At 42.0% G+C, this 11901-nt stretch overlaps 1 protein-coding gene across 2 annotated transcripts in view; it reads left to right on the forward strand.

The window, feature by feature from the left end:
• The window catches only part of TBC1D19 (TBC1 domain family member 19), a 141153-nt gene extending 129769 nt beyond the window's left edge, over positions 1–11384 (forward strand). Inside the window, exons 18-19 of one of the 2 annotated variants that reach the window (XM_075858863.1) lie at positions 8850–8920; positions 10720–11384. In XM_075858863.1, coding sequence (XP_075714978.1) covers positions 8850–8920; positions 10720–10794 — 146 coding nt within the window. In that variant the 3' untranslated portion in view covers positions 10795–11384. The remainder of the gene's footprint in view (positions 1–8849; positions 8921–10719) is intronic. The other variant, XM_075858854.1, reaches the window with a different exon arrangement.
• Positions 11385–11901: the final 517 nt, after the last annotated feature.

Genomic DNA, 11901 nt, shown 5'->3' on the forward strand with positions numbered 1-11901 from the left:
ATCTCTCTCCTGTTCTGATTTGTTACAGTGTATCAGTATAGAGAACTCATGGCTGTTTTGCTTACAGAGGACTGCCTAAGGCTTCTTTCACACTAGCGTTAGCATACGATTACCTCTCTTCCGTCAGAAGATACAACAACTTAATAGGCACTAGTGTCACAAGATTATTTGTATGGTACATTTTACAGCACACTTATGGAGTTCTCTGGAACATTTAAAAATAAGTGGGTGAAACAAGAGTCTTGGGCTACATTCAGACAATCATGTCCGATTTGCGCGCATAAAAAGCACAGTGTATTTCCTAGATTTCATTTCCGTGTGCGTGGCGTATTGGCATCAGTGTGTTTTGCGTGTGGCATGTGTTTTTCACGTCCGTGCAAGCACTTTTTTTCCTATTTCTCTGCTTTTCTTTGTAACTGATGTGTGAAACATGGACAGTTGTCCGTGTGCTGTCCATGGATTTCACGCACCCATAGACATCAATGAGCGACTAGGTGCGCAAAAACGCACGTATATAGGAAACTAAGTGAGTTTCACGCAACGGACACTCTTTGCGTGAAAAGTCACGCATGTCTGAATAGCTCCATTGAAATTAATGTGTCCGTGTGCTGTGAGTTATTTCATCGCACAGCACACGGACGAGAATCACGCTTGTCTGAATGAGTCCTTAGTCTTTGTTACTGCATTTTATAACTTTCCCTGCAATATATAAACTATCTTGAGATGTAACTTTTTTTTTTTTTGTGTCTGAGCTTGTCACCTAAGGCCCCATGCACACGACCGTAGATTTCGTCTGTAATTACGGACCAATTTATTTCTATGGCCTACTGACACCTTCCCGTATATTTGCGGGAAGGTGTGCGTGCCGTAGAAAGGCTCCGCAAATGATAGGACATGTGTATATTAAATGGATTTCCTTAGCTTTGGATAAGCCATCTCGTGATAAATTGGTGGACCCCCATCAATCAGCAGATTATGGGTGTCACTTCGCTCCAATGGGCCCCTTTATTGTTTATCCAGGCACAGCGGCTGTACGTATGGCTGTGCCTTGCACTTCAGCTTAGCTCCATTAAAGTGATTGATTGTTCTGCTAAATGGTGGGAGACCTTGGGATAGGACCCCACACCAATCACACATGGATGGCCTCTCCCAAGGAAAGGCCATAAATCAATACTTTCGGAATATCCCCTTAATAGCAATAATAGACAAAAGAAAGAACACTTTGTCTACTCAATACATGCAAATGACTGAAGAAAAGATGTTTGGTACAGTCCTATTATTTGAATGTGTGATTCTGAAGAGGTTAAAAGGAGGAGATTGTCGGGTGGTCAATACTTTGGCTCTCCTGCAGGGGCGTAGCTAAAGGCTCATGGGCCCTGCTGCAAGAATTCAGCTTGGGCCCCCCTACCCCTCCCCAACAACACAAGACCCCTGCCGCGCCTATGACCAGCCGCCTTGCTCAACAGCCCCCCTAGTATAATTCCCCCCCATAGCCGCATTACAGTATAATGCCCCCCGTAGCTGCCCCTACAGTATAATGCCCCCCGTAGCTGCCCCCATACAGTATAATGGTCCCCGTAGCTGCCCCCCACACAGTATAATGCACCCATAGCTACCCACCCACACAGTATAATGCCTCCCATAGCAGAACCCATACAGTATAATGCTCCTCATAAATTCTCCCATACAGTATAATGCCCCCATACAGTATAAAGCCCCTCATAGCTGCCCCCACACAGTATAATGCCCCCCATAAAGTATAATGCCCCCATAGCAGCCCCATACAGTATAATGCCTCCATAGCTGCCCCATACAGTATAATGCCCCCCATAAATGCCCCCATGCAGTATAATGCCCCCATAGCAGCCCCATACAGTATAATGCCCCTCATAGCCGCCCCCACACAGTATAATGCCCTCTTTATCTGCCCCTCACAGTATAATGCCCCCATAGCAGCCCCATACAGTATAATGCCCCCTTTAGCTGCCCCCACACAGTATAAAGTCCCCATAGCTGTCTCCCTACAGTGTAATGCCCCCATAGCTGCCACCATATCAGCCCCCCAGACAGTATAATGCCCCCATAGCAGCCCCATACAGTATAATGCCCCCTTTAGCTGCCCCCACACAGTATAAAGTCCCCATAGCTGTCTCCCTACAGTGTAATGCCCCCATAGCTGCCACCATATCAGCCCCCCAGACAGTATAATGCCCCCATAGCAGCCCCATACGGTATAATGCCCCCTTTAGCTGCCCCCACACAGTATAAAGTCCCCATAGCTGTCTCCCTACAGTGTAATGCCCCCATAGCTGCCACCATATCAGCCCCCCAGACAGTATAATGCCCCCATAGCAGCCCCATACGGTATAATGCCCCCTTTAGCTGCCCCCACACAGTATAAAGTCCCCATAGCTGTCTCCCTACAGTGTAATGCCCCCATAGCTGCCACCATATCAGCCCCCCAGACAGTATAATGCCCCCATAGCAGACCCCATACGGTATAATGTCCCTCATAGCTGCCCAACACAGTATAATGCCCCATAGCAGCCCCATACAGTATAATGCCCCTCATAGCTGCCACAATATTAGCCCCCCAGACAGTATAATGCCCCTCATAGCAGCCACCATATCAGCCCCCCTCCTTATACAGTATAATTTCTCCATATGTGCATAATAGAAAAATAATAAAGTTACTTACCTATCCCCTTTCCCATGACGGGTGGAGGAGGAGATCCTTCTCCTTTGCCCTGTGTTATGAATGACTCGGCGCAGACCGGCGCGATGACGTCACTAAATCGCGCCTGTCTGCGCCGAGCCACTAATAGCTCACGGCACAGTGAATGCTGGAGGAAGGAGCCGTCAGCTCCTTGCTCCAGGATCAAATTCAACTGGATCTGCATCCTGAGGAAGCAAATACAGTTGGAAGCAGGACCTCGGTGAGTGGTTTCGCGACCCCCCGGAGGTCTTCACACGACCCCCCCAGGGGGGAGTGCGAACCACAGGTTGTAATGTATCGTGTCGTGCAGTTTGTATTTGCGGTGGAGGGGGGGCCTGTAATTTAAAGCCTCCTCTCCTCTCTCCACCGCAAACACAGACAGTACAATACAACACACATACATTACGGGCCCCCTCTGCAGCTCACCTGCAGTCTTCCATGCTCTTCCACATCGGCTCTTTCACAGTGGTGGCAACGAGCCCTCACGTGACGCCACGGTCACAAGGTACATGGAGTGTACCATGTGACTGTGACGTCTAAACAAACCATGCCCGTAACCAGGAAGTGCCGGCATCACGGCACAAACAAAATTTGTATTCGCGCGCTGCGTGGCAAAGGGCCCGGTCGCAACTGCGACCCCTATAGCTACGCCACTGCTCTCCAGCTCTTGCAAACCGACAACTCTTAACATGTCCTGCGTAGTCTGGGAGTTATTGGTTTCCAACAGCTGGAGGGCCACACACTGGAGATCACTGCTGTACATTGTACTTTATTGCCATTTCTCATACTATTTTAGCCACAAGGGGCATAGTTTCTGTTTTTCTTTAACTAGAAGGCAATTCCTAAAAGTAAACACCTTTCTCAATAGTAATATTTTGTGTCCAGTTCACTTAGGGTCAGTTCACACAGAGTTTTTTTGACACGGAAACCGCATCGGAAAACGCGCCAAAAAACAGCCGAAAATGCCTCCCATTGATTTCAATGGGAGGCAGAGGCGTTTTTTTTTCCCGTGATCGGAAAAAACGGCTCACGGGGGAAAAAGAAGGGATATGCCCTATCTTCGGGCGCTTACGTCTCTGGCCTCCCTTGACATCAATGGGAGGGAGAGAAAGCGTATTTCGCAGCGGGCGAAAATCGGCATGCAGGCAGAGCAAAATCTGTTTGGAATTTTGAGGCAGATTTTCTGCCTGCAAAAAACTCTGTGTGAACCCAGCCTTATACTGTCAGGTTTTCAGTGTTCCAAAAATGTCCTTTCCATATGTCATTGATATGTAACTTGGCAGCCTGACGCATGCATGTGTTGTCAGCTGGAAGTGGTGTATGAATGGTCTCTCCAGATGGCGGTGGCTGCCTTCTGAATAGTATTCACTGTGGGCTTCATGAGACACTTTCTCTGTTGCACTTATTGAAGCCATTTGGCTGATATCTGACATATAGAAGACACTTTATTTATCTCATCGTAGTTATTCAGATTATTTTAAAAGCTTTGCGAGACCCTTGGATTAAATATTATTTGCTTCATTTACATCCACACTACATGAAAGTTTAGTTTTTTTTCTTGTAACTTTCAACAAAAAGTAATGCCTTATTTATATAGGCAAATCTGTTGCAAATGGAACTGTTTATACATTTTTTGTCCTGATTACTTTCAATGTGGCACTATTCACACCACACCTATATTTAATTTTTTTTTGTGTACGTATTTGGGCAGTATCAAAGTGATCCAAGGTGCAGCTTCTGAATTGCAGTATGGACCCCTCACCCCATCCAGTAGCACATCCATGGAGGATATAATTTTCCTTCGCTAACACTGGAGTGGATGAGGAAGATCTTTTAAAGGAATATTCCAGTTTCAGCAAATAAAATATTCATTGTATACTGAAAATTGAATATACTTTGTGTATTTTTCATGGTTTTGATTTTCTGTTTGCTGTAATTCAATGAGAAATCTGTCCTGTTTACGTGATGATCACACAGATCTCCGCTCGTTACAAGATCTCTGATAACTGTACTATAACTTTAAAACGCTGTGTATCTTGCGTCCCCATCACATGAGCAGGACAGATTCTTATCCTCTAGAAGTAAAGAATGAAGGATCCACTGAATGACAGCAGGCAGAGATATTGAGAGGTATTGAGGCATAACATATATTACCAAATTGTAATTTGTAATTGGAAAACCCCTTCATGATGCTAATATATGTAACATTAATTATAAAAGACGTTTCTCGGACTAGAAAGACATGGCTGTGTTTTTCCAAAAATAGCACCACTCCAGTTTGCAGATTGAATGTGGTATTGCACTGGTATTGCAGCTCAGCCCTACTTCAATGGAGCCGAGCTGCAATACCAGATGCAACCCATGGACTGGTGTAGCACTGTTTCTATAAGTAAGCAAATCTAGAGTAAAGGCCACTATAGTATAAGTTGAATAAATATAATCATGACAACATGTTCAAACGTGCCGACAAGCTACCAAAGTGGGATGGAAAATGTGAAGTCAGATTTTTTTCTATGAAACTCCCATATTTGTACAAGTGATGACTGAAAATATCCCCTTTATCGGATCATTTGTCGTCAGGAGGAAAAATTGCTAAAGAGATTTTAGCCATGTAATAACAGATCTGGCCGATATTGATTGTTTTAGAAGATTATTTAAATAAAAAAAATATATATACAGTGAAGGAAATAAGTATTTGACCCCTTGCTGATTTTGTAAGTTTGCCCACTGTCAAAGACATAAACAGTCTAGAATTTTTAGGCTAGGTTAATTTTACCAGTGAGAGATAGATTATATTTAAAAAAAAGAAAAGAAAATCACATAGTCAAAATTATATATATTTATTTGCATTGTGGACAGAGAAATAAGTATTTGATCCCTTTGGCAAACAAGACTTAATACTTGGTGGCAAAACCCTTGTTGGCAAGCACAGCAGTCAGACGTTTTTTGTAGTTGATGATGAGATTTGCACACATGTTAGATGGAATTTTGGCTCACTCCTCTTTGCAGATCATCTGTAAATCATTAAGATTTCGAGGCTATCGCTTGGCAACTCAGATCTTCAGCTCCCTCCATAAGTTTTCGATGGGATTAAGGTCTGGAGACTGGCTAGGCCATTCGATGACCTTAATGTGCTTCTTTTTGAGCCACTCCTTTGTTGCCTTGGCTGTATGTTTTGGGTCATTGTCGTGCTGGAAGACCCAGCCACGAGCCATTTTTAATGTCCTGGTGGAGGGAAGGAGGTTGTCACTCAGGATTTGACGGTACATGGCTCCATCCATTCTCCCTTTGATGCGGTGAAGTAGTCCTGTGCCCTTAGCAGAGAAACACCCCCAAAACATAATGTTTCCACCTCCATGCTTGACAGTGGGGACGGTGTTCTTTGGGTCATAGGCAGCATTTCTCTTCCTCCAAACACGGCGAGTTGAGTTAATGCCAAAGAGCTCAATTTTAGTCTCATCTGACCACAGCACCTTCTCCCAATCACTCTCAGAATCATCCAGATGTTCATTTGCAAACTTCAGACGGGCCTGTACATGTGCCTTCTTGAGCAGGGGGACCTTTCGGGCACTGCAGGATTTTAATCCATTACGGCGTAATGTGTTACCAATGGTTTTCTTGGTGACTGTGGTCCCAGCTGCCTTGAGATCATTAACAAGTTCCCCCCGTGTAGTTTTCGGCTGAGCTCTCACCTTCCTCAGGATCAAGGATACCCCACGAGGTGAGATTTTGCATGGAGCCCCAGATCGATGTCGATTGACAGTCATTTTGTATGTCTTCCATTTTCTTACTATTGCACCAACAGTTTTCTCCTTCTCACCCAGCGTCTTACTTATGGTTTTGTGACCCATTCCAGACTTGTGCAGGTCTATGATCTTGTCCCTGACATCCTTAGAAAGCTCTTTGGTCTTGCCCATGTTGTAGAGGTTAGAGTCAGACTGATTAATTGAGTCTGTGGACAGGAGTCTTTTATACAGGTGACCATGTAAGACAGCTGTCTTTAATGCAGGCACCAAGTTGATTTGGAGCGTGTAACTGGTCTGGAGGAGGCTGAACTCTTAATGGTTGGTAGGGGATCAAATACTTATTTCTCTGTGCACAATGCAAATAAATATGTATAATTTTGACAATGTGATTTTCTTTTTTTTTTTCTTTATATAATTTATCTCTCACTGGTAAAATTAACCTAGCCTAAAAATTCTAGACTGTTCAGGTCTTTGACAGTGGGCAAACTTACAAAATCAGCAAGGGATCAAATACTTATTTCCTTCACTGTGTATATATATATATATATATATATATATATATATATATATATATATAGTGGCCTTTACACTACTAAAGACAAAGAAGAAATAAAATGATGGAAAAGTAGAGGATAATAAGAGATAGGTGGGACTCCTCCTACAGTGCTGTTATTCCTAATATATTACTATATAGCCAAACATTACTATTTAGCCAAACTGCCCATTCCCTCCACTGCTTATGTATGTTTAGGAGTAATAATTCCCATTCTTATGTCAGAAGTTGTGATTGTTGGGGGCCCAGGTACTGAGTCCCCATGAGGGTATGTTCACACGCACTGTTTTCAGATGTAATTCGGGCATTTTACGCCTCGAATTACGCCTGAAAAAACACCCCTAATACGCCTACAAACATCTGCCCATTGCTTTCAATGGGTTTTACAATGTTCTGTTCCCACAAGGTGTAATTTTACGCGTCGCTGTCAAAAGACGGCGCGTAAAAAGATGCCCGCGTCCAAGAAATGCAGGACACTTCTTGGGACGTTTTTCATTGACTCCATTGAAAAACAGCTCTAATAACGTCCGTAAAATACTCCGCGAAAAACGCGAGTAGTTACAAAAATGTCTGAAAATCAGGAGCTGTTTTAGGCGAAAACAGCTCCGTAATTTCAGACGTATTTTGCTACTGCGTGTGAACATACCCTTATTCTCTACTTCAGCTCCCATCAGACTTTCCTCTACATCACTCAGTTGAGAGCAGAGAAAAATTGCAGAACTCTTTATCACGCAATGATTTTGTGTTAACCCATGTAATTATATCACTTCAACTGGAGGAAGGATGAAGAACAGTAAGTCGATGAAGAACTGTTTGCTAGTTATTTCTTACACAGTAGCGACTTTTCAGGTTTTCTTTATTCTCTCCTGTTGTCATCTATGGCTATCTTCTCTTAAATACAGGCATGGATGACATTTGTGAGAAGAAAACGTCGGAAATTGCTACACAAGGGGCCTAAATTAGTGTATGAAGAAATAGAAATGTATTTCAAGTCCTTAAGTAGATGTTCTGATACTTAAAGGGAATATGTCAGCAGTTTTGTGGGCTTAAAACTCTGCCAGAGCAATAAAGGGGAGGGGGAGGGCATTGTAAACATACCTTTTGTCTCGGTCATGCAAGTTGCATGAACAGGAAAACAATATCTATTCTGATCTCAGGTGCCACTAAGGCCAGACTTGATGTTCATGTTCTCTTGCACTGCACGCTGCAAGCCCCGCTCCCTCTTCTCTGAGTAACGGCTCTAGCAGTTTCCGGAATAGCCGCTAGAGCCATCACTCAGAGCAGAAAGTGGCACTGGCAAATGCCACGCCGGGCATGCAACCCGCATGACTGAATAAAAAGGTATGATTATAATGCCCTCCACTTCCCCTCCATCGCTCTGTCCGCAGCTTTGAGGCATCCAAAGTGCTGAGATATTCAAATTAAAGAAAAAATATGAATATAAACCATTTTTACATGGAAGTGAAATAAGTAAATTTTTTATTAGGAAATACCACCCTCTTTCAAATCGAAAGTACCCCGCAAAGTTAATGTGCCTATGACTTTAAGGAAGTGATTTGATTTTTTGTAGTGCTCTAGACTATTACAATGTCTCCTCGATTGAACTACAACTCTCACAATTCTCATGCCGTCTCCAGTCACACTGAAATTTGAGACATGTCGTCTTGGGACTTGACTGTGCAGTATTTACTGGACTGAATTATATTCTCTCTACCGGTGGTGTGTATGCGGTGGTGTACGAATACATGTGTGTCGCATGTGACACAGAAATTAGGAATTGTTCATCATGATAATTAGTAGGTCAGCAGTTGAAATATTCTACATTCTCTTCCAGTGCTGGCAGCTGCTGTGTTTGCTTTCCGAGCAGTGAACCTGATGGAGGTGACATCACTGGCTGCTGCTGAAGTAAGGATAAGTTACACTCCCATGAGATTGAAATAGTTTCTGACCCATTGCCAACCAAAGTAACTTAAGCTTCCCATGTTCCTCTAAAGAAATGCAAGCCCCTCTGCCTAAATTCTTACTCTGGCTACACATTGAAATGAAGCTGTAGTTGATGCGGCGGCCTATACCTGTTGACACGTGGTTTAGTTTGTATAGCTTTGCTGATTGTTAGCCCACCCCTCATTTCTTGAGTCTCTGTTCATATCTATAGTTTATTTTTTTTATTCTGTTTACCTAATAATTTTATATTTGCCTTTTGATTGAGATTGTAGGTCATTATATTACATACATTTTTGTTATTGCTTTCGTAAAATCTAATTATTTCTCCTTCAAATGTTAAGCTTTTTTTTAAAAAAAAAAAAAGCCCCCACAATTTTCGTTTTTTTATGGAGAGATATAGTTCAGCTAGGAACCAAGCGCATTGATGAGTCACATTGCTAGACTGGAGAAATAGCTGTTAAATGAATATTGCTTACGATGTAGGCAGAGGATTCATAATGTGCTTGTATTTTTAGCCCCAACTTGAAATTTTAGACCTGTTAAACACTCATGATACCATCTGTATTTGCAGCATGTCTAAAGGCCAAGATAAAATACAGGTCCTTAGCCGACAGTAGGTGGAATCATTTGCATTGACATACTTGGGGGTTTTTTTTTTACAGTCATTTATGAAGCTGCAAGATACAAGTTTGGAATATAAGAGATCCGTTTTTAGACCTCAAGATCAGTGAGACTTTTGCCAACTTACTTGGGTGGTCAAATAACATTGCTTGGATTTTTCAGGTGCCGCAACGGACAGCCATATCAGTAACTAAGGCTGGTGCACCTGATCCAGTCTGCATTTTAGAACATATAAAATGAAGATGTTAAAATTGTTAATGGTGGCGGCGGCGTCACCATTCAACAAAACATTCAATCATATCCTTTTAGAGAATGAACGTAGAAGAAAAAGGGGAAAAATGTATTGATTTAACTAAACTGGATAACCAACCAACCACCTCATCTACTGTTCGAAGGAACCTGACTTTAGGTTAAGGCACTGTTACATTTTTTTCCTATCAAAGCTGCACCCTTGAGCCCACGAAATGACTCAAAAATGACAATTGGAGAACCAAAACATCCTCTCGGCACTGCTAAATGGTTTAGATAGACCTCATACGGGGAGGGTCATTTATGGCAAGCATAATAAACCTACAAAGACCATAGTTCCACACAAGTGTAGACCCATTAAGGGTACAAGAATATGCACAACGTATATAATGTAACAATATTATGTTATCGGAAAAACATATCTTTATTTGATACATATACAAAATGAGGCCATCTTGACCATAAAATCAATTAAAATACACGTAAGACCTTTTTAGAAATGAATATTTGTGTGATGGTGACAACCCCTTAGTGTTTGGTAAGCAATATTCGATTCCATACAATGGTGAATTTGATCATGGTCGATTGGAACTATACGGATAATTGAAAACCTGAATAACTAGAACGCAGTGTAGTCCGAACATTATAACCGTCAGTGATAGTCCATCCTGTAATCCAAGTATTGTAATATTCATACATTTAGACCAATCACTGAGCCAGAATGTTTACAGTAAAGCAAGGTGCAGTCATAGCATTAGGTCCTCGGTGGTGTTCGCTCCAGTACCCTTTCATATATAAATCGACATATAACCATAAAATAAAGGAGCAATATACGAGAGATCGTATCATTAAATCTTACAAATAATAAATACTTTTTCCTCTTTCCTCAGGCTGTCCTCGCTGATATATCGACTCTGAAAGTTATGCCGCTTCTACAAATTTTTCTGTTTGCAGTTGTCACTTAATCTCTCCGGCCAGTCTCCAATACCACAGGAACCAGCCAAGAGCTAAGCAGTGTATACAACCAAAGCGAGACTCTGCTCATAAAGATCTGGTTTCACTGAATTTATGAATACGCATTTGCAGGTTTACAAGCACGTAACATGGATCGTCTGCAAGAAGTCTTGTGTAGAAACACCATTATTTTTCACGTATTTATTTTGCACGGATCAGAACTGTATATAATGCATGATAACATTCAGCTTCTTTCATTAAAGGAGTGTGAAGTGTTAAATCTCAGTTGCTGTATTTTGTGACACTGAAACTTCAGTTTAACCTTAAATGGGTTGTCTGCATTCAAGAACTTATTCTCAAATACGCTATTGGGGAATTCTGAGCTAATAAAGGAAGGTCCACTGTTACATAGATAGCCGATTTATTGTAATTGAAATGGTGTAATTCTTAATTTCCCCAGCAGTGGCACTGTAGGGACGCTACACACTTGCTGCCGGATTCCCCATAAAGATTACTTCTGCCTGCAGGGGTCTCGCTATTTGGCATTTGTCTTCAGAAATAAATCCTATTCATAGTAGTAGATGCAGTTCCTAATATTTCAGTATAGCTTCACTATAGGTTCATTTTTTTTTTTAGTTTGACTGTACTTAATGCCAATAATTGGGCTATCATTGACTGCTATGGTACCAGTCTAAAGGCAGGTTATAAGAAACCAAGGTACGTGTAAGTATAATCCAAGGTCATGTCTTATTTACTTAATCCAAGGTGAAGACGGTCAGCATTTCATCAGTGGTATCATGATATGAACAGTCTTTGAATTCCTTCCCCTTCTTTCTTGTGCTGCCTGTAGCCATAAACATGTGCTGCCTTTCTGTGCCCTCACTGATATTCTTAATCTATGCCAAAAAGATTTAAATTCTTTTTCAAAGCATTTCCTTATCTTAATATATCCGCATAGGTCATTCCTGAGGTTATTATAATCTAGCATTTCAAACGTTGGGTATTAGACAGGCATTTGTTAACTTTTAGTGAAGTGAACCTAATCCACTGGCCCAGCTACCGCACGAAAGAGATTAATGAGATTTCTAAAATTATTCATGTATCTTAAAGACGCAAAC

Source organism: Rhinoderma darwinii, chromosome 1, assembly GCF_050947455.1.
Source record: "Rhinoderma darwinii isolate aRhiDar2 chromosome 1, aRhiDar2.hap1, whole genome shotgun sequence".
NCBI classification, from domain to species: domain Eukaryota; kingdom Metazoa; phylum Chordata; class Amphibia; order Anura; family Rhinodermatidae; genus Rhinoderma; species Rhinoderma darwinii.